Source organism: Monodelphis domestica, chromosome 3, assembly GCF_027887165.1.
Source record: "Monodelphis domestica isolate mMonDom1 chromosome 3, mMonDom1.pri, whole genome shotgun sequence".
NCBI lineage: Eukaryota > Metazoa > Chordata > Mammalia > Didelphimorphia > Didelphidae > Monodelphis > Monodelphis domestica.
Genome location: NC_077229.1, coordinates 90,359,467 through 90,383,561, shown reverse-complemented (window position 1 = coordinate 90,383,561; position 24,095 = coordinate 90,359,467). Strand labels below are relative to the sequence as shown.

Below are 24,095 nucleotides of genomic sequence, written 5' to 3'. Positions count from 1 at the left end.
GGATCATTAGACATGTCTTCTACTCCAGCCCTTGATTTTTATAAATGAAGATAAGAACCAGGCAATTAAATAATTTTCCCATGGTCATGTAGTAAACAAATAGTAGGGTCAGGATTCAAATAAGTGATTAAAAATTTTTCATGTTTTATAGTCACATTTTTTTATTGCAAACAAATGAGTTGAACATTAAATTTTGCCCTTTTTTTTTGCCAATTTAAGTTTACTTTTTTAAAAATCCCACTAATTGCTAGTCAGGAACTGGGCAATTATTTAATTAAGCATTATTTAAAATATGAGGAATACCTGTCCTTCAAAAGAGCTATAAAACTATTCTTCCATCTTTCTTATAAAAAATTTCCAATATTTCCTCTTTTAACACATATGACTATATCCAATGCAAAGCTCACACAATCAAATGTTTGTAACCTCTTTGCTTGATTCCATGAGCAGCGTTTGACTACTACCAACAACAAAGCCTTATGCTCTCTTCCCAAGATAGGCCCCGAAAAAGTTCTTGGCCACTAAAACATAAGAGGAAGACAGAGCCTCAGTAAAAGAGAAAAAATTTCTTTTGCAATGTTAAAGCTAACCCTGGATGACTGGCCAGAAAGGAGGATGACTGGGGTGACAACGCACAGGGGCTCAAGGTAGAGAATATAAGGAAGAGCTAAAGCTTATGAAATTCATGAAAGGGGTAGAATTTCTGCTGCTGCGCTGTTTGATGCATGCTCCATACAGCTGCCCAGCTCAGGACTACACAAACTTAACTAAAGAATCAGTAATTAAAATGCTCATGGCATACAGAGAATTGTGGTAGGTGCGGAGGGTGGTACTAGGGGATTGGGCATCACTGCTCTACAAGTGAGTGTTCCAACACATAAATACACACTAGAACAGAATAAAAACATAAGATAGGTACAAAAAAAGTGCTATGCGAAGCTTAAGAAAAGAAAGATCTTTTACCACTGGAACAGCTCAGAGGTTTAAAAGATGAGGTGGTATTTGAGCTGGGTTTCTGCCACACAGGTAGGATTTCAACAGTGTTAGAATATTTTGCATTCCAGATACAGAAAGCAGAACATATAGGATATGTATGGGGTGACAGTGCATAGCACAGTTTGGCCTGTCTAGAGTATGAGAATTAAAAAGAGAATAACAGAAATCTCAGAACTGGATATTAGATATTATCATAACCCTTTGTTATGCATAGGAGACCAAGAGATTGGTCTTTACCAAGGTCACATGGCTAGTCAGTGGAAGAAATCAAGACTAGCATACCTATTACCAACAGAGCAGTGTTCTATGATGCCACCCTACCAACTACCTGAACAAAGATTAGTATGTGACATGAAGAATACTACACAAAAATTTGGTGTGCTGACTTACACAAGGTTAGGAAGGTCAAGACTACAAATATTCAAATCAAGACAAGAGGACACATAATGACAAGAGACGCTGTAGATCCACAGGGACTTTTGTGAAGCTCATTTCTAGGTCATTCAGCATTATCTCCCTCAAAGATACAGCACAGGAATGGCTAGCATTACTTACCTTGCAAACATTATGCTGACACATAGTGGTAATTGGCCGAAACACTACCTCTTGACAGCAAATACACAGGAATGTTTCTTCTACTTTATTCAGGAATTTCTATAATTAAGAAAAAGATTGTTTGAAACCAGCAACAATACTCTGACCCAATATACAAAACACAATCCTCAAAAGTAGAAGTAGATAATGCATCTAAGGCTCTTTCCAGTTCTGAAACCTAAGTTAAAGTAGAATGCTCCCTAGTATTCAGGAGAAAGACTTTGTGATTCAAGGACAGACTAGCAATTCACCTTTCTGAAAGCATGAAGGTTGCAAAGTGTTTTCTTCACAACAGCACCATAAGGTGCTGAATTACAAGAATTAGTATTCTTATTGTGCACACTGAAAAACAGAGGGAGAAGGAAAATCACTTGCCCAGGGTCATGAAGCTAGTAAGTGATGAAGCAGAGGCTCTAAGACCAGTACTTTTACCACTAAGTAAGACTAGACTGCCTCAGCAAGTATAAAACCAATTAAGTTAATTACTAGATATCACACCCATTCTCTGGGTCCCACAGAGGCTTAGCTCCACAACAAATAAGTAGATATACTGACATTTCCTTTACAGAAAGTTGTATCAAACAAGTTTGTAAGGGTCTTGTGAAATAATCTTACAGTGTTAGGAAAAACACAGGAGAAGAAATAAGTATATAATTAACACTGAAGTGTCCAAGCATACAATTCCAATAAAATCAAAGTCATATACAGAATTTCACAATTCAGAACTCTACACATGCTCTCAAGTAAAAATTTCTGAACTGGATTATATCCAAAACAAAACTGAACTCTACTGACGAAGGTCCTTCTACTAAGGTAATATTTGATCCAAAGCTAAAAATATCCAAGCTACCACCTTACTTCTTGGAAAAACTAACTATTCTGCAGTAGGTAAGTGGTCAGAGGCTATAAACAGACAGTTAAGAAAAAGAAAAGAACAAACTATCATCAATCAAGAATATTCCAAAATAAAACAATATTTTAAGTAATATCAGATTGACAAAAATTTAAAAAGAAAAATGTTAAGGGAGATGGGAACATAGGAAGGAAAATAAGTATATGAATGCACTCTAAGTGGAGTTGTAAATTGTTTCAACTGTCCTAGAAAACAATTCAGAATTATATTAGAAATGTAAAACTATATTATCCTTTGACCAATCCCACCCAAGGAGGTCAATGATAGGAGGAAAGGTCCCATATATGAAAAATATTTATTGCACCACCTTTTGTGGTAGGTGAGAACTGGAAACAAAGTGACAGTGGATGCCCACGGAACAGAGAACAATTGAACAAACTAAGGTATGTTAATGGTTGTTAGGTGGTGGAGTGCAGAGATAGCAATCATATATTGTTAATAGCAATACATCCCAGGACTACCCAAATAAAATTAAAGTATAATTAGGAAATAGCAAAATAAATAAGAATAGAACACAACATGTATGTGTGAAGCCCTTATTATTGATACTAAGTATCAATTCTAAGGCAGAAGAGAAGTAAGGGTTGGGCAATGGGGGGTTAAGTGACTTCTCCAGGGTCACATAGCTAGGAAGTATCTGAGGTCAAATTTGAACCCATGCCCTCCCAACTTTAGGCCTGGAGTTCCATCTTCTGCACTAACCTAGCTGCCTTTAGAGACAATATTAATATGTGATTCTCTAAACATGCAGTTGGAATACTGGGATCCTTATGTTCAGTTTTGTGGACCCATTTCTACTGGAATTTAATACCAGCAGTGTCTAGAGTAACAGATTTGATTAACCATATACTTATATGTTAACACTTAAGTGTTCTCTGCCTCGGTTTTCTACTCTGCAAAATGGAGACATGAGCACCTACACTTCCAGGGTTTTTGTGAGAATAAGAAAACACATATAAAACAATATGCAAGCCTCAACACACTATATAAAGGTTAGCTATCATTATAAAATGCAATTGCGCTAGAACTGATAATTATGAAATACTCTGGGAAATTTACAAAGACTTGTATGAACTGATAAGTGGAACCAAGAGCATAATCTACATAATAACACAATACTATAATGGAAAGTTACAATAAAAGACATCAAAATTCTGATCAATACAGTAATCAATTAGAGAAGCCTAAGTGATATTAAACCTCTTTGACAGAGAGATGGCTGACTCTAGGTGTGTAGACAGATATATACTGCTGGCCACAGTCTATGTTGGTGTGTTTTACTCTACTATACTTAATTGTTTAAAGGGACATTGTTTAAAGGGAAGAGTTCTACTTGTGGAACAGGGCAAGGTCCCTGGGAAGTGATGGCAACTCTTTAAAAAATGCCAATAAAACATTTAATACCAAAAAGATGGTCCAGTTTTCTCAGAAGATAATAGCCATTGTAGCAATGACAAGTAAGAAGACACTAAAATGTTATTATCCTAGTCTGATGCTTACATAAAATAATCTTTTTGGTTAAATGAAATTCCTAATAGCAGAAACAAGTACAAAAGACCATCTGATACACTCAGCTGTGAAACAATACATTTGTATATACTACAGAGTCTCTGTGACTACATCTCAAAGGAAAGGTTGTCATGTCCAATTTATTTTACCCATTAATAACAACTTAAAATTTTTTCTTAAGAACACATCAAAATAAATTATTGAATGCTTTAACAAAATCTATAGATTTCTTAAGTGTAGAATACTCTTATAATAATTTCTATCATTAACCCCCCCCTCCAAAAAGTCACCCCTTGGCTAGCAGCCTTCTTGGGCTGTGCCTCTCTGCACCTGGCTCTACATGTTCTCAGATGACAGAAACACTGTCTACCGACCCCAAAGCCAAGCCTTTCTTATGTGGTAGGCCCTGCAGATTGTGTGTCTCTGGCACAGGATTCTAGAACCCAGGGCTCAACAGCACACTTCAATGAAGGATCAAAATAGGATATTAGTGAGGATCTAAATTACTTATTTACAAATATCTCACGGATCAGAAATCAACTTTTAGGATATCTATCCAGTTTACTCAGGCACTTTAATAAATGCCCCTAAGCAAATAGGGAGACTAAAATTAAAACAAACAAACAAAAAAACACTCCATGCCTACCGGCCCATCCTTCAGTGCACTTAACACTTCGTTCCACAGTTTTTCATTGGATTCATCATTCTTGATTAGAGTCTTCTGCTGGGAGGTTAGTTTGTATGGTTCTACTTTAGTCTTCTTGGAATCTGTACTAGGAGAGTCCAAAAAGGTCTCTCGACCCCCTAAAAGAAAGAACACGGGGTCAGTCTTAGGGGATTTCACTGCCTTTGAAGTAAAGCTACGGAGATTTGCTGTTCTAACACAAACCTGATGATTTCCTTTTCCTCTTCCCCTTTCCTTTCCTTGGAGATGTCAATTCCTCATCATCACTTTTATTATTTTCTTTTTCCTTCTCTTTCTTAGCAACTGCTTCCAAATATCCTTCAGGATACTAAAAGGGGGAAATAAAAGTCAAGTGAAGTTCATGACATATAGCTCACAGGGATCCTTAAGTATAGTTTAGTGGCCCCATTTCTATTGGAACTTGATACCAGCATTGTCTACAGTACCAGACTTGGTAACCATATAGTTATGTGTGTTAACTTTTAGCACTCTCTGCCTCAGTTTTCTATTTTTTTAAATGGACGTATTAGCACAGAAGAGTTCATTTGAATCACAAACTTTCTATCAGTCCTGGTTCCTGAAATTTCCACAATCTCACTTACCAATTGAACTCATCTCCCACCTGACAACATACTCTCCTGTGGTTTGTACCACCTTCTGCCAATCTCCTAACCATTCTAGACACATTGTGGCCTCCAAGTTTTTGCTTCTGCTAATCATCTCTCCTCAAATAGCTTGTCTTGCTCATCCTCAAGATTCTGACTCCATTCTGACCTCCTCCAGGAATATATTCCTTAATCACTCTGGGACACATTCATTTCTCCAAGTTCTCTAACTCCCAGTCAATATTATTCAATTGGCATGAAATCAGATATTACCCATACTCATACTAATAACTGAAGAATGACCCTTTTGGATATCTCTAAGAGCATAGATGAAGTCTTCTATTTCTTTGGTAACACCTAGAGCAATGTACACAGTAGGCATTCAAGAAATATTTGCAGTATCCATTAAGTGTTTTATCAAAACATATACACTATTGATAATATAAAATATACATCTTATCAGAAAAGTTAGAGAGGAGATTTAGATAAGGACTTTGGGGGTAGGGGATGGGGTGAATTCTGAAGTCTTTCAATTTCATGATTCTGTGAAAAGATGAGAAATCAATCAAAATTCTTCCTACTACTAAACCAGTACTTCCTACTGGTTTAAATATTTTGAAATATTTTCACCTCTAGTAATAGCCTTTTTGATTTGGGTTTGTTTTGGTTTTAGTTTCTCTTCATCTAAAAATCCCCTATTGTACTAAAATCATGCTAAAATGACAACTCTTTATGATCCCAAGTGTGTACAGTCAATTTATACTCTTGATACTAGGCCTCTATATTTAAACAGTCCCACACCAATTAATTCACTATAAAATGCCTGGCCACAAGAGAGGGAGCTCTTTAGAGCTCTTTGATTAGCAGTAGAGGCACTAGGGTGGGGTAATAGCTATCTAGTGTGCTTGACTTGGAATCAAGAAGATGTAAATTCAAATTCTGCCTTTCACCTCCTAGCTATATGATTCTGGACATGTCATTTTAACTCTCCTTCTTCCTCTGTCAAACAGAAGCACAGAAACTACCTATCAGGAAAGTTAAGAGAACCAACACAATCTATAAATGTTAGCTGTATTAGGCAGTCAGGTGAGATTTATAATCTCAGAAGAGAAAAATGTAAGTACTATTTTTTATTCTCTATAAACTAAGAAATGGCTCCAGGATTCTTCTTACCACTCTATGACCAATCATTTCCAAAATTACCTATCAATGTTTGATGTGTGGTAGTTTCAGGTGATAACTGGCCTTGAGTAAAGAGCTACACCCAAACATGTTGACCAAAGTCAAAAATGATACAACCCAAACGAAGGAGTGACTGCTGTTCTCCTGGCTATACATTTCCAGTTTCAAATTTTCCAGGGACAGAAATATTGGAAATACACCTACCAATGGTGTCCAGATAGTTGATGTTTTATGATCCTACAGAGATAGGGAACATACAATTATCTAACACAAAGAGGGACTTCAAATCTAAGAGCTAACAGCTATTCCAAAAGAAAAAACATCTAATGGTTGATATATGTAATAGTAAATATTTATATAGCATTTTAAGATTTACAATAATTTGATACTCAAAACCTATGGAGAACCCACCATGCTGGGTCCGGAGCCCAGGGTCTCCTAGAATAATCCTATGCTACCAACAGCAAGTATGGTCCATTTAACTATATTAAATATGAATGAAGACAGAAGCCAAATATAAACACATATCTAATCATGAGACAATGTAATAACTATAGAAAGAACACTAGATTTGCAATTGAGCAAACTAGGTTCAAATCCCAGCCTGGAAGCTTACTGTGTGACTACAAATCACTTAAGAGCTAAGCATATTTCCTCAGCTAGAAAACAATGGTAGCTCTTGGATTACCTATCTTACAGGGTTAGAAGCAAAGGCTTTTATAAACCTCTTAAAGTACTACAGTAATGGCAGCAATTACTAGTAGAACTATTTTCCTAATTCCAGTTTTGTGAACCACATCTAAAGCAAGCCTTGAACCCAAAACCTTCCTGTAAAACAGGAAGCAATCTCACCTCTTTTCCTCTAAACAGCAATTATTGTGAAAGTAGCAACAGGTAATAATTCTGTTCCATCCTAAACATGTCTCAGAATAAACATGAATAACTCATATATTGCTCACAAAATGGCAGAATATTCAATTAAAGCATCTCCCAATACAGTTTTCAAAAGCTTTCAAGAGCTCTCTATCACCCAAAAACTAAACTCTTAAAACCTGACCTTCAAGGTCCTGAACAGTACAAATCTATTCTACAGTCATGTCTCACAGAATGATCCATCTCATGTATTTCTACAGTACATCTGCTCATCATGATACTCCTAAATCTTTGTTCCTCTCCCCCATTATTTCTGCACGCTGAAATCTCATTTGTCCTCCAAGGTCCAATTAAAGACTACTTTCTCCAAGAAGCCTTCCATAATCTCCTTGCTGAAAATCATCTAGCCGTTCTTAAATCTCTTCTAACACTTTATCTAGCCCTCTCCTTCATTTTTATCATTCCAACAGTATCCATCCAATTTTCATGTTTTACCTCTTTCAATTCATTGCAAACTTCTTGTAGGAAGACTTCATCTCTAGTACACAAAATAGTACATGTACTTAACAGATGCTTACCAAAGCAGAATCAGGAAATTTAATAATACATGTCAATTCAACATAATGGAAAAAATAATTAACATGAAACTAAGAAATGTTCAAAGAGGAAAAAAATGTAACTTCCTCTCATCTCTGCAGAGGTGGACAGCTATGGATGTGGAACCCTATATAAACAGTATCAGATTTAGTTGATATTTGGTTATTTTGCTCAACTTTTTCTTTTTTTTAGTCTGTTACACAAACAATGGTTCTCTGGGGAGGGGAGAAAGACTATATTTGGAAATAAAGGTGATAAAAGTCAGCAAAAATCTAACTGCACAAAATAATGTTATTAAAATAAATATCTTCCACAAAGCATTAGCAAATTTTCCCTATATTAAAAAGAGGACACTAACTTGATTTATATTCAAAGGGCTAACCTGGAAGAACTAGGTAGACAGTGTACCCTAGTCAAGGATAATTGGCTTTCAGGTATAATTAGCTACCCCATTCTCTATAGAGTTATCTACCAATACAACATAATCCAACACAGGCTTTGTCCTGACTTTACCTGCATTGTTAGGCCAAGTTTCTTCATTCTATCTTTCCCTTCCCTTGTCCATGGGCCAGGTTCATCATCATCCCTCCTGAGAAGGTAACGCCACACAAGGAAGCCTGATTTCCCTTTTTCAGGCCAATACTTCACTACCTAGAAATGTTTGAGAATTAAATATAAATGATATCCAATATGAAAAAAATAAACTCATCCAACCAGTATAGAGAAAAAAAAATTTAACTATTTTTAACCCTAACAAGGGGAAAGACTCACAACAGAATTTACCTTGTATATGCCATCATATCGATTCCCTTCTGCTGGGGCATATTTGCTGTGTTTCCCTCCCTTAACGTTTCTCACCACCCGGACAGGCTTTCCAGCTCGCCAGTCCTTGGCTTCAGCTCCACCTCGGTCATTGATAGGAGCACTGCAATTCAAAGCCAGAGCTCTAAAAGATCACAGAGTAGAAAACATTAGAAGAAGTAGTCTTAAGAAAGACATAGGCATGCAAAAAAAAAAAAAAACAGGCTCCATAGGTGGAGAGTGAGGAAGGCAAGATGAACAATAGAGGGAAAGCTTGAGTTAATTATTTCATACTTTGAAAATACAAGTCTCTAGCTACCTCTTAATAAACAAATGAATTAGAAAAAGTGTAATTTCTCATGAGTAGGCTGAGCGAATAGAATAAAAATAACAATTCTACCTAAATTAAATAAGTATATACTTATTCAGTGCCATGGCAATCAAACTACCAAAAATTATTTAATAGAGCTAGAAAAATAATAAAATTTATCTGGAAGAACAAAGGGTCAAGAATACCTAGGAAATTAATTTTTAAAAAAGGGAAGCCATAGCCATACCAAATGTCAAACTGTATCACAAAATAGTAATCATCAAAACAATTGGTAACGATTAAGAAATAAAGCGATCGATCAGTGGAATAAATTAGGAACACAATACACAGCAATAGATGACACTAAGTGAAGTGTTTGATAAACACAAAGTTCCCAGTTTTGGGGACAAGAATTCACGACATGACAAAAACTGCTGGGAAAATTGGAAAGCAATTTGACAGAAACCAAGTATAGACCAACATTCATACTATATACCAAGATAAGGTCAAAATGAGAACATGACTTAAGATATAAAGGGTGATTGATAATCATAAGATTAGTTTACTTGTCAGATCTATGGATAAGTGAAGAATTTATAATAAAACTAAAGATAAGAGAGCATTACAGGATGTAAAATGGGTAATATTGATTACATTAAGTTTTAGCACAAACAAAATCAATACAGCTAAGATGAAAAGGAAAGCAATACACTGGGGAAAAAATTTTTTTGCAAGTTTTTTATTAAACACCTCATCTCTCAAATACAACTGAATCAAATTTATAAGAATCTACAAAATCATTCCCCAACTGATAAATGGTCTCAGATAAAGAAATCAAAGCTGTCTATAGTTATGTGAAAAAATGCTCTAGCTCACTATTGATTAGGGAAATGGAAATTAAAACAATTCTGAGGTACCAATTTATACCTATGAGATTGGCTAATATGGCTCAAAGGGGAAATAACAAATGTTAGAGAGAATGTGGGAAAATTGGGACACTAATGCACTATTAATAGCAATACCGTACACAATGATCAACTATTAAGTAAGAGTAAGATGAACAAAGCTCCAATAGAATTCCAAAGGAAAACTGATGAAATCTGAATGCAGATCTTTTACCTTCCTTATTTTTCTTGGGTTTTTTTATCTGTTTTCTTTTACAACATGACTAATATGGAAATGTTTTACATGACTACACCTGTATCAAGTTGCTTGCTTTCTCCATGAGAAGTAGAAGAGGGAGGAAAGGAAGGAATGTGGGACTCAATTTTAGAAAATGAATGTTAAAAACTGCTTTTACATGTAATTAGAAAAAACTTTAAATGAAGAAAATAAATGAATTTTACCCTTTATCAAAGTTCAACAGCAAGTCATAGTTAGCATGATTAATTGAATAAATACTTCCCTCCAGACTAAGTCCACTTAAGGATTTAATAGTAATCAGAAATCCAAAAAATTACAAACCTGTTCATGTTGGTGAGTTTCTGATCACAGGACTGCTCTGCAGTCCGTTTATTGCCAGAAAGATCTCTGCCCCCACTGCCTGTATAAGTGAAAGAGTTGCCATGGTCCTTAAGTGGAGAGAACATAGAACAAGGGTTGGTCAAAATAAAATCCCACCTTGGAGCTTCTGTTGCAGACATTCACAAATACAAAACCTCGCTTACCACATCATCTTCATAGCCCCCTGCCAGGACCAGAGAGTAGGCACCATCATTGCTTCTGCCATGTATACCTGCCACATGGGGCCTATGGACACCAGACTCACTCACCTAGGAAAGACACAAAAATTAGTATGTTTTGACTGACACGACTCACAAAATGACCCAACCCCCACAAAGTAGAACTGTCAAAAAATTTCCAAATAAACTTTTAGATTTTAGCTTATGTTGGCTAACATATATATCCATGTTTAGTTGGTGGCAACTTTAGATTTAAAGATTATAGGCATAATCTTCTGTACTCATAAAATTTTGACTTGAAAGATGGAAGAGCACTCAAGTCAGCTAGTTAAACCCATATTTAAATGATGAATGACCGCCAAAAAACCCACCAACAGTGGTCATCAATCCTTGGTTGAAAACTTCCAGGGATAGAATAGAGGAGACACTCAAACATATCATGATCAAATACAGAAGATAGTCATACTTCTCAACTTATTGTACAAATCACTGATCTGGGGATCCAAGATATGCAAGTTCAAGTCTTCTTGATCACTTTGTGACCTTGGGCAAGGGACTTGATCTCTATTAGTTTCCTATCTATAAAATAAGGGGGCTGAATCAGATGATCTCTCAGATCTGTTCCAGCCCTAACATTTTAACTTAACTATAACTTGTTTAAAAAAAAGAAAGAGTAGCTAAAACACAATCTTAACCTTTTAAGCCATTTTGGAGAGGCAGGGACAGGGTATCTTTATTTTTATTTTTGCTGTGGAGAATGTGTACTGATGAGCATAAATGGTATTCTAGGATCTTAGGTACCTCCTTTCAAAAGATTTTTGACATAAGCCTAGACCACACAGGAAGATTATTCCAGAACCACATTTTACCTCTGATCACAACCAATCTAGCCGAAATATGAAGAGGAACTGAGGTTTAGTGGATGTCAGATTTTTGCAACTATGTTCATTAAGGAGATTGGTCTATAGTTTTCTTTCTCTGTTTTTGATCTACCAGGTTTTAGAATCAGTACCATATTTGTGTCATAAAAGGAATTTGGTAGAACTCCTCCTTTGCTTATTATGTCAGATAGTTTGTATAGTATTGGGACTGGTTCTTTGAATGTTTGATAGAACTCACTTGTGAATCCATCAGGCCCTGGAGACCTTTTCTTAGGGAGTCCTTTGATGGCTTGTTCAATTTCTTTTTCCGATATGTGTATTTCTTCTTCTGTTAGTCTAGGCAATTTATATTTTTGTAAATATTCATTCATATCACCTAGATTGTCATATTTATTGCCACATAACTGGGCAAAATAGTTTTTAATGTTTGCCTTGATTTCCTCTTCATTAGAGGTGAGGTCTCCCTTTTCATCATGGACACTGTCAATTTGGGTTTCTTCTTTCCTTTTTTTTTATTAGGTTGACCAGTACTTTGTCTATTTTATTTCTTTTTTTTTTACAAAGTACCAGCTTCTAGTTTTGTTTATTAATTCAATAGTTCTTTTATTTTCAATTTTATTAATTTCTCCTTTAATTTTTAGGATATCTAATTTAGTTTTAATCTGAGGATTTAATTTGTTCACTTTCTAGTTTTTTAATTTGCATGCCCAATTCTTTGACTTCTGCCCTCCCCAATTTGTTAATATATGAACTCAAGGATATGAATTTCCCCCTTAGTACTGCTTTGGCTGCATCCCATAGATTTTGAAAGATGTTTCAACAATGTCATTTTTCTTCAATGAAATTATTGTTTCTATGATTTGTTCTTTAATTGATTTTGGAGAATCATTATTTAATTTCCAATTAAGTTTTTATTTGCCTCTCCATGTACCCTTACTAATTATTATTTTTATTGCATTATGATCTGAAAAGTTTGCATTTATTATTTCTGCTCTTTTGCACTTGTTTGCCATGTTTTTAATGCCCTAGTACATGGTCAATCTTTGGGAATGTACCATGTGCTGCTGAGAAGGTGTATTCCTTTTTGTCCCTATTTATTTTTCTCCATATATCTATTAACTCTAATTTTTCTAAGATTTCATTCATGTCTCTTACTAAGGGGGGAGTGAGGTAAAGAGTTAAAAAAAGGGGGGGAGGGAAAGAGATGGGGAAGGGAATTTAATAGACCCTAAAAAAAATAAAAGGAGAATAAAAAGGGAGGGGGCGGAAAGGGAGGATGGGGAGGGAAGCAATACTAAGGGGTTAAGAGTGTGTGGGTTAGCTTAAAAAGACACCAAAAGAAAAATAAGAGAGGAATAAGAAGGGAGGGGGGGAGAAAGTAAAGTAAAATAAGGGTGGGGATTAGGGGGATTGATTAAAAATAGAACACTAGTGTAAAAGGAAATAATGAAATAGGAAAGGGCAGGACAAGGAGAGAAAATCAAAATGTTGGTGAATATACAGGTAGTAATCATAACTTTGAATGTGAATGGGATGAACTCATCCATAAAGCAGAAGCAAATAGCAGAGTGGATTAGAAACCAAAATCCTACCATATATTGTTTACAAGAAACGCATATGAGGCAGGTAGACACAGAGATTAAGGGTGAAAGGCTGGAGCAAAATCTATTGGGCTTCAAATTAGAAAAAGGCAGGAGTTACAATCATGATATCTGACAAAACCAAAGTAAAAATAGATTTGATTAAAAGAGATTGGGAAGGTAATTACATCCTGATAAAAGGCAGTATAAGACAATGAGGAAATATCAGTACTCAACATGTATGCACCAAATGGTATAGTATCCAAATTTCTAAAGGAGAAATTAGAGGAGTTGAAGGAGGAAACAGATAGTAAAAGTAAAAGTGGCAGTCCTGAACCTTCCTATCAGATCTAGATAAATCAAACCAAAAAATTAATGGATGTCAGAATAACCCTAACCTTTCCACTGAAATATCACCACACACCTACTGTCTGCTACATTATACCTGCACTCTGAACTTCCACATGGTGCCAACAGGAATCCCAGGAATTGGTCCATAATGATTAGAAGGCACAATAGTGCATTCTCTTGTGCGACCCACGCATGCCATACCCTATATTAAGAAATATAATTTGTAGGAAAAAGTTAGTAAGAAAACTTTAAAAGTACCATTAAAATGTCAAAATGCAAAGAAAGTTGTTTCCCAGACCTTGCCCCAGTCTCTCTGAGATGATGATGTTGCAGATGCCATCTTTGCCTTTTTTTTGCTCTCTTTTAATTTCTCCCCTGCCAAGACCACCTCACTGGCATCATTCCGACATTCGGGGCAATACCTAAAATTACATACCCTCATAAAATTATTCATTAGTCATAGCAGAGTAATGTTTAAAATGAGTAAAAGATTAAATTGTAATAGTAAATTTATATTGGAAAAACACCCACTTGCTTTCAACCTCTCTCGCATGTATTTTAAAGAGAATATTTTTTAAATCTTATCAATTCTATGTCATAACATTTCTCTCTCTCTCTACTTCACCCCTAACACCACCCTAGATTAGGACCTAATCATCTCTCATCTGGACTATTATAACAGTCATCTAAATAATCTCCTTTGCCTCAATTTCCTACCCCCTTTTCCAGTCTATCCTCCATTCGACTACGAAGAGATTTTCTTACAACTTAAGAGTCTGATTATGTCCCACTATAATGTATTATCTCTAAGGGTAGAATACAAACTCATCTCTTTGAAATATAAAGCCCCTCGTAGCTTTCTCTAACCTCCCTCTTTTCAGACTTTTTATGCATTAGTACTCCGTGGATTTCTTCATACCTGACCCTCTATCTCCTCTCTCCTGGCCTTTGCTTAGGCTGCCCCCTAAGCCTAGAATACTTTCTTTTCTCATCTCTGCTTCTTGGAATCCCAGGCATCTCCCAAAGCTCATTGAGAACACTACCTTATACTTAACTATATGCATGCAGTCTCCCCAGTGCAGTGGAAGCTCTCCAAGTGTAGGGATTATTATTTCATCTTTAACTTTGCATCCTAAATGCCCAGCAGAGAGATAAGGTACATGGTAACTGCTTAATAAATGCTTAGAATTAACTGAAAATATCCTTTTTATCCTGTCCCATCAAGGTTTGGAAGAAGCAGCTATGCTGTAATGAAGACAGTACTGGCTGCAGAGTTGGAAGGTCTGAAGACAACTTCCAAGGCTACTACTTCCTACTATGTAACCTTAAGTAACTCACTTCTCCATGCTAGACCTTGGCTTCCTCACCTATAACATGATAGGAAAACCTAGACTTCCCACATCAAAACTATATTTTGAAGAAAATATTCAGCGCTATATAAAGTGCAAGTTATTCTTAACACAGTCAACAGATGCTTCTGGGCCACCAACCAGTCACTCCCCCCCATCCTTGTATCCCAAACACTCAGTCTACTTCAGTTTCTTTGGTGCCTTTCCACCGAAGAATCTCCATCAATAATACTATATGCCCCTCCCTCTAAAACCCCAAGTCAAGTCTCACCACTTGACCCCATTTGGCTCCATTCATTTCATTTCCTCAAAGCCCCACAGCACTTCTAAGTCAATTCAGGCTGTTTGCCACACACTGGGGTGGACAAGTTCCTCCATGCCATCTGTCAGGTATAGTTCAGTCCATCAGAGCTCCACAAGCAGACACTGGTATCTCTTGTGCCTTTTTCCTGTTTAACTTCCTCACTCCAGCCCCAACCCCTTCCCTCCAAATCTAGAATCTTGAGGAAACAGTCACCTAAATTGATCTTCAATTCCTCCAAACCAAGACGTATTAAGAATAAGATTAAGTCTTTACGAGTTGTGTTGTCAGTCTCTCACAACTACACCCCTCTACCTTATACCCCCAAAACTACAGACAGCATACACCACAGCATGAAAACTCACCAGTCCTCATCATCTGGAATCCGGCTCAGTGGAGGGCTGAGGCAGTAGATGTGAAAGGCCATGTCACACTCATCACACATCAGCTGCTTGTCGGGGTCTTGCTTTCCTCCACATACATGGCAGGCACACATTTTGCAGGTCTTATTGGGGTTATCTTTACAGTGCTTGCAAATAGGGCCGCTCTGTCCTAAATGCAGAATGTCATGAAGCAGAGCCGGACAAACCAGCACAAGAGCAGCACATCAGTTTACTGAAGGCCAGTCTTCTATTGAACAACAGTAAAGAAACCACAGGGGGAAAACACAGAAGGGTTACCAGTACTCACTTTTTAAAAGGTTTTCAAAACCAACTGGGCTCGCACTGCCAGGCTCCTCAATTTTGTAGACTTCATCCACAAAAGTTATTCTACAGTCATTCAGAGAATCCCCTGCATCCCTACAACAAATTCATATGTAAAAATTCAGCTTTTGTCATGACAAATACACACACACAGAGACTATCATATCCTACTAGTAACTCCCCCAATATCTTGAAATCAGTTTTTAACTAATTCAATTAAGTTCATAGTCTCTACAATACCTACTGCAAAACTGACAGTATCCCATTTCCCAAAAAGCAGGGGGTAGGAACAAAGAATCAAAAGAGTAAGCTCACATAGCATTATGAGACAAACATAAAACTCAGGATGTTGCCCCTAAAGACTAACACCTGTACCCAAACTCAGTTTAGAACTGAGTCTCTGAACTCTGAACCTTGAGTTCTTTCTAGTCAATTCATCAAGAATCCTTAAAAAAAAAAGGGGGGGGGTTACCTTGTCTTAAAACAGACACTAAGTATCCATTATGAGTCAGAAGAATAGTAAGCGCTAGGCAATGGGGGTTAAATGACTTGCCCAGAGTCACATAGTTAGGAAGTATGATATCAAATTTGAACCCAGAACTTCCTGTCTCTAGGCCTGGCTCTCAATCTACTGAGCCACCTAGCTGCCCCTTCTAGAACCCTGTCTTAAGCAATACTGGTGACAGGAGGGGGTAGTGTCTGGCCTGATTCTCTATGGGATTTCAATGATATGGGGAAGCTCCTAACAAGGAGCAGCCTCCACCAATGTAGGAAACAATAAATAGCCTGAGAGAGTTGTTGAGGGAACTTTTATCCAGTCACATGGCCAATCAGAGCTAGAAGCAGAGAATAAACCTACATCCCAGAAAAAGAAGCAATCTTTAACCTCAAAAAGCTTACATTCTATCAGGAGAAATAATGTGTATAAATAATGATATATAAAACATATACCCCAAAAAATATGCATATGTGAGACAGAGAAAAAAAAAGAGGAAGAGATAATAAATTTATAGAGGGGGGAAACCCAAGAGAAGATAATGCTAAGACTAAACTTCTTGTCTTCCCAAACCAAAGTACCAGTGATTTCCCAGAGCTGCTCAAATAACCAAGTCAATTATTTCCTTATCCCTTCCCCTTCTCAGGGAAAAAGCTTCACTGAGATTCCCTAGGACAGAAACCCCATATCTCTTTCATATTCCCACTTTCTTTATACTCATAGGAGGCAGAATTTTAAAAGGTATTAATTAGTAAGAACCATGGATACAAACAAGTCAAGTAATACAGTTCAATTCAACAAACATTTATTAAGCGCCTATTTAATAGGCAGCCAGGTCAAACAGTGGATGGGAAGAGCTACAGGCCTGGAATCAGGAAGCTATTGTTCAATCACTTCTGTGGGAACCTGGCTCTTCTTGACCCCATTTAGGGTTTTCCTGGCAAAGATACTAAGTGGTTTGCCATTTCCTTTTCCCAGGGTCTTGTGACTTAGGACAGCTATTAACTGTCTGAAGCCAGATTTGAACTCAAGTTTTTTGATTCCAAACCCTAGCACTCTATTGACTATGTCAACTAGCTGCCCCAGAAAGTTATTAATATTTGTAAAGCACCTACCACATATATATAAATGTTTGCTTTCTTTTCTTTCACCACTTTGGATAATACACCATGCTAAGGGATATAAAGTTTATCAAGGTTCTTGCTCTATTGAGCTTAAAATATGCTTGGAGAAAAAAACACAGGTAACTAATAAATAACTTAAGTAGACTGTTAAGCAGTCTACTGTTAAGCAGTAGAGATCATGATATAAAGTGATTTCGATGTAAAGTCTGAGGGAGAAAGTAGAGTGGGGCAGTGAATGGGAAAAGACATTAGAGGAGGCATGTGGGCTAAACTTTAAAGGAAAATGTTCCAGCATAGGGAACAGTATTTGATGGAGTCTTTAGGGAAAGAGAGGAAAGAACAAAGACAGAGAGAGGGTAGCTATGTTTTCATCTGTTCACTTAAAACACACATATGTGTCAGAGGGAGAAGGGTAGGGAGGAAACTTGAAGTAGGGTGAATAGGCCTGTTGCTGACAAGTTTAGTCCATCTCCTAAAAGCTATGGTGACAAATTACTCTTTACCTTAGGCCTAAACATGAATAAAGTGTTAATAGGAAAAAAGAAACAGAGGGCCTCATGGTGCTAACAGTGTTATGGGCAAGGGAACACAGTAACAAAGTTCTCAGTATGGCTGCTAAAAGGATACAGGAGTATGAGGTTGCACCAGCCACAATCTCTAAAGCATTACTCCATTTGGTACAGGTACTCCATCCCCATCACATAGGAACAAAGGAGTCAGAAGTGTCAGGGACCATATAAATCTAACCTCATGTGAGAAGTAAAGTACTTGAGGTCAAACAAATAATAAACAGAGGAGCTGTGTTGGGAGTCAAGGCTCCCTAACCCCAAACCCTATGAGCTTTTTCTTTGTTCATGAGGTTTGGCAACTTTTATAGAGCCACACTTTAACTATAAAAAACCATCCTAAAATTGGAAAACTGATAATAATCTAATTAGAAAATTAAAACAAAAATTTTAGTTTTCACATAATACAGTATGTTTAAATCAATTTATTTCCTTTTCATCTAATCTACATATCGCTCATCATATTACCATAAAATCTTAAAACTAGAAGTTACTTTAGTGGTCAATTAGTCTAAAGTTTTACAGATCAAGGAGCCTGAGGTCAGAAAAAGGAAATGTCTTGTCTGAGGTCACTCTAGTTCATAGTAGACCTAGGACCAGAACAGAGATTCTGACTTAGATTACATTGTGGATCTCTTGGCTCCCAGTCTGGGGTTCTGACAGCATTTCTTCTCCCTTAAAAAATGTCATTTTTACTGGAAAATGAGGGGATGCCCATCAATTGGGGAATGGCTGAGCAAATTGTGGTATATGTTGGTGATGGAATACTATTGTGCTAAAAGGAATAATAAAGTGGAGGAGTTCCATGGAGACTGGAACAACCTCCAGGAAGTGATGCAGAGCGAGAGGAGCAGAACCAGGAGAACACTGTACACAGAGACTAATACACTATGGTATAATCGAACGTAATGGATGTCTCCATTAATGGCGGTGTAATGTCCCTGAACAATTTGCAGGGATCCAGGAGAAAAAAATACTATTCATAAGCAAAGGATAAACTATGGGAGTGGAAACACCGAGGAAAAACAACTGCCTGAATACAGCGGTTGAGGGGACATGACAGAGGAGAGACTCTAAATGAACACTCTAATGCAAATATTATCAACAAAGCAATGGGTTCAAATCAAGAAAACATCTAATGCCCAGTGGATTTACGCGTCGGCTATGGGGGGTGGGGGGGGAGAAAAAGAAAATGATCTATGTCTTTAACGAATAATGCTTGGAAATGATCAAATAAAATATATTTTTTTTAAAAAATGTCATTTTTAACCTAATGCCTTGGCTCAGATCTGTGATTTCACCAGTACGAGAATTTTAAAGAGAGAAATCCTATCCAGAGAAAGACTGGGGATGTGTCTAAAAAGTTTTATAGGGTTAACTGTCTGGGCATTGAAAGGTTAAGTGATTTTTCAGCCTATGATCACATAGTCAATATACATCAAAGCAAGACTTGAACCTATTTTAAGTCCAAGGTCAATTCTCTATTTCATGCCACATTTTATTATTTATGATTACTACATATGAAATTAATTATAACTCATAAAGATCCACTTTTTTAAAGTATTTTTAAGGTTTAATGTTCTTCACAATAATTCCATGAAGCATGTAGTAGGATTTATCATTTTCCCCACCAAGCAAATGAAGTTGAGGGTGGAAGTGACATCAATGACCCTCCAGTTAATGGTTTCTTTTGAAATACCTGGCTGGGAGCACCAGAAGACCTGACTTATGGCTTGTTCGTGTTTTGCATGCCTTTAGAAAACAGATGTGGAAACTAACATTGCTAACCAACACCTATTGCGGTTTTCTTGGAAAAACAGCTGAGACTCTACCACCTTCAGCAATCTCCCTTTCAAGGGTGCTTCCATCACTAAGTTGTAATTCTTCAAACTCTAACAAGTAAGCCCTCAGACACCTCACAATCAAGTAAATAATGGCAACTCAAAAGTGCTATATTGTAAATCTTGAAATTTCTCAGACTTGTGAATGTTAAAAATTTCCCCATGGGTAATTCTCAATTGGAACAATTCCCTACTGGGAACATTACACATTTGGATGTGAGAACTCTACTTGGATCAGAAATGGGAGGACCTCTACTCCACCTGTACTTAGGACTGCTTTAGGGGAAAAAACTCCTTGCTAAAAATGAGGGTACTTGGGCCCATACTTATAGTGAGGCAAAAAGTTCTTTAAGCCATGCCTATTTTTAGAATTAATACAATGGGGTGCTAAGTACCTATTAAAGGTCAGGCAACTTGTAAACTTGCCAGGAGCAAAGAGGTAAAAACTTATTCAGAAGTTTTTTCTGGTTCAAACTTACTAAAGGAATTAGTCGACCCAGCCTAGTGAATTCAGAATGGGCTGTCCTTTGGAAAACGTCTACTGTGATTGGTAGATGGAAGAACTTAGGGGAGGTGACATAGGAGAAAACCCCCTATATAAGAAAAAGGAGAATCTCTTGAAATAAATCCTTTTGAGGAAGATCTCTTGAGGAAAATCCTTTTGGAGAAAAGCTCTTGGGAGAGGCTCTGAAGAAGGGAAGCTCTTGGAGGACAATTTCTAAGGAGGTCTCCCTGGAGCTCCTCTGAGGGGACTCTGGCCCTCTGGAGGCTCTTGAGAGAGGCCCTTTGAAACAGTCTCTGGCTGGAAGGCTCTTTGAGGAGGACTCTGGCTGGAACTCTCTCTGAGGAGACTCTGTCACTAGAATCCTTGCATAGACAGACCTTGTGGTAAGTGATAAAAGACTGACTGACTGATCTCTCTCTCTTAAGACTCAGGTCTAGGCCATGTTGGCTTAAGGCCCTTCATACTTATTCCTTTCTTACTCTTTCTCTCTTTCTTTAATTCCTCATTTGTATTATTAATTAAATTCTCTATAAAACCCAGTTGACTTGGGTATATTCATAATTGGGAATATTTCCCTGGCGACCATCTTATATTTGATTTAAAACCAAGACACTGTAGTGAAACATATTTTCTGTGGTCACAATTTACTCACCCACTCTTATATCTACTACAATTTATATCTTCTACTATTTTACTCACTACAGTTTAAGGCCTTCAACCATTTTAACTCTTACTATATATATATATATATATATATATAAAAGGGATGATAAACAGGACTAATATAGATTTTTTACTATGCTAAAGCTAGTTGACAAGAGACAAAATATTCAAGAATGTCAATCTAATGACTTCATACTAAATTCATTAATGATCCATAAAGCAGTTATACAATAGAAAAAATAATGCTCTAAAGAATCTTGAATTCAAATTCCAATTCTATAACAACTTCACTGAAAATGTAGATAAGATATTTCTTCCTTCTGGGTCACAAATTCTATAAAAATGAAAGACTTGAACTAGATCCAGTGGTGTCAAACAGTCCACAGTACCCCCCCAAGTGCAACTTGAACCAGATTAAAATGTAATTGGGAAATATTTAACAAAATAAATAAAAATACAATAAAAAATAACATAAAATTTATGAAAGGCCTACAGGGATCTGGAAGTATGGTTTGGCAGTTCCCATTTCTATCTGAGTTTGATACCACTCAACTAAGATGATCTTCAAGGCACTTTGGAGGGCTAATACTCTGATTCTAAGCTAAATCAGGTTATTCTAATGCTGCCCATTTTTAAGCCATCAGTTCTTGACATCAGCTCATAGAGTTGCTGTAACATTATAAGATACACTCACAATCACATTAAACTCACCCAAGTAATAAGTTTGCATAGATTTCTTTTACAGTCCTCGTTTCCCGTTTTCGCAAGATCTCAGCATCATACCAGAAGCCCCTCTCCTTGGGCTCATCAGGATTGTAGTTCACCATCACAATTTGTCCAACTTCCAGCTGATGCCACTTCAGTATTGTCCGGGCCCGAGCTCTTACATCTTTTGAACTTAATTTCACAACACCGTTTTCTGGATAGCTTTAAAATAAAAGTATAGTAATCAACTGACAGATACATAGACTATATATATGAAAAACTAAGCCCCCTCCCTTAAAATGAAATATTATAAATGTATGCTATGGTGCAGTTGGGTAGCTCAGTAGATAAAGAGCCAGACCTAGAGACAAGAGTTCTTGGATTCAGATCTGACTTCAGACACTTCCAGCTGTGTGATCCTGAGAAAGTCACTTAACCCAAATTGCCTAGACCTTACCTCTTTTTCTACCAAGAAACCAAAACTTAGTATCAAATCTAAGACAGAAGGTAAAAGTTTCTTGAAAAATTAAATATATGCCAAGACTACATAATGATAATAACTATAATTTATATAATTTAAGTGTGCAAAGTTCTTTATATACATTATCTCTTTTGATCCTTGTTCCTATTACTCCATTTTACTGATGAGGAAAACTCAAAGGGGTTTCAAGAGGATAAATTATGTCCTTAGTCATAGTAAATCTTTTCTTCCTGATTCTAAGACAAGCACTCTTTCTATTACCCCACAGTTAATTTTCATCCTAGTGTAAGAATACCCCCATTAACCATTTCTCCCTCATATAATCCCCCCAAGACAGTAAAGTCTTACTCATGGACAAACTAAATGAGAAACTGAAGAAATCATCTATATTGGGTACTACTCAGAAGCCACAGATTGACCCACTCCAAACTTACTCTTCATATTTCACATGATAGATAACATCCTCTTCAGCCACCTGGCCATCTTCATTGTCACTGGATTCACTGGCTTCTCTTTCTTTCCTTGTAACATTTACCAATATACCTTCAAACCATGCTCCCATGTTCATATCCCGAGCATCTACATATTCGTTGATCTATAGATAAACAAAAGTTCACTGACTTTGGTACCAATTTTCTAAATTGTAACCCAGTAGCTTATTCGCTGCAATTCAAAAGATATTGGCAAAACACCTGTGCGCAGGACTATGATAGATACAAAGTAAAGATAGGACACAATCTCTGACTTTACAGGATTCCGAGATGACAAAGATAATTGAAATACAAAGTAACACATAGAAAGGACATTATATCAATATAAAACAAAAATGCTACATAAGCCTAGATGAGGTAGTCATTACTGAGAGGCAAATTTTAAAGGTTGAGCATGTCTCCCTCTCCCCCCAATCAAGTGGCAATAGTTAATACAGTTGGCTGGGGTCAAACACTCATTTTTAGGTCACCCCTCAATCTGCTACTTGAATCATTCCCATATTTGATCTTATTATCCCAAGCATTAGCTAGGATTACAGAATATACTTTAATCTTTTCTTAGTAATCAATATAATTTTAACCCATCATTAATTAGCTAGCTCAAGCCCCAGCTCCAATTCTATAGAGAGTATTTATTAAATTAATTGGAAAAACTCTTTCCCAATAGTAACTTTTCATATTTCTTCATAATCCCCAAAATTTATTCAAGACTTAAATGATCCAGGACAATTCTGAGAGAATTATAAGAACACTATCCACATTCAGAGGAAGAATTGTGGGAGTAGAAACACAGAAGAAAAACAACCCCTTGATCACATGGGTCGATGGGGACATGACTGGGGATGTAGACTATAAATGATCACCCTGGTGCAAATATCAATAACATGGAAATAGGTCTTGATCAATGAAAATGTAAAACCCAGTGGAATTGCTCATTGGCTACAGGAGTGGGAAGAAGGAGGGGAAGGAAAGAACATGAATCTTGTAACCACAGAAAAATATTCTAAATTAATTAAAATTTAAAAAAAAAAACTTAAATGGCAAAATTGATAAATGTGTAATGTATTAACAAATGAAATGAAGAACAAGACATTTACAAAATTTTGTTTATGAAAAAGACCACAACCAGAACCACTTCAAACTCTTACTATAAGAGCAAATTATTTCTCTTTACTTCCAAAACACAATTTCTCCATCCAGTTTACTCCAGATACTAATTAAGGTTTCAAGACTCCTCTTTGTATATCTCAAGATGATGGTTAAAATTTGTCAAACTCATCACATAATTCTCTTTATAATGATTTTTAATA

The 24,095-nt window shown here is 36.6% G+C and overlaps 1 protein-coding gene across 5 annotated transcripts in view; it reads right to left on the bottom strand.

Annotated features, from left to right (window-relative positions):
• The window catches only part of UHRF1 (ubiquitin like with PHD and ring finger domains 1), a 45,915-nt gene that overhangs the window by 2,106 nt on the left and 19,714 nt on the right, over positions 1 to 24,095 (bottom strand). For all 5 annotated transcript variants that reach the window (XM_016432098.2, XM_016432097.2, XM_056822466.1 and 2 more), the window contains 13 exons: positions 22,729 to 22,889; positions 21,820 to 22,035; positions 15,900 to 16,009; positions 15,575 to 15,761; positions 13,858 to 13,981; positions 13,654 to 13,761; positions 10,733 to 10,837; positions 10,530 to 10,636; positions 8,738 to 8,900; positions 8,468 to 8,605; positions 4,902 to 5,025; positions 4,659 to 4,816; positions 1,552 to 1,650 (listed from right to left, as the gene is read on the bottom strand). In XM_016432098.2, coding sequence (XP_016287584.1) covers positions 1,552 to 1,650; positions 4,659 to 4,816; positions 4,902 to 5,025; positions 8,468 to 8,605; positions 8,738 to 8,900; positions 10,530 to 10,636; positions 10,733 to 10,837; positions 13,654 to 13,761; positions 13,858 to 13,981; positions 15,575 to 15,761; positions 15,900 to 16,009; positions 21,820 to 22,035; positions 22,729 to 22,889 — 1,800 coding nt within the window. The remainder of the gene's footprint in view (positions 1 to 1,551; positions 1,651 to 4,658; positions 4,817 to 4,901; positions 5,026 to 8,467; positions 8,606 to 8,737; positions 8,901 to 10,529; positions 10,637 to 10,732; positions 10,838 to 13,653; positions 13,762 to 13,857; positions 13,982 to 15,574; positions 15,762 to 15,899; positions 16,010 to 21,819; positions 22,036 to 22,728; positions 22,890 to 24,095) is intronic.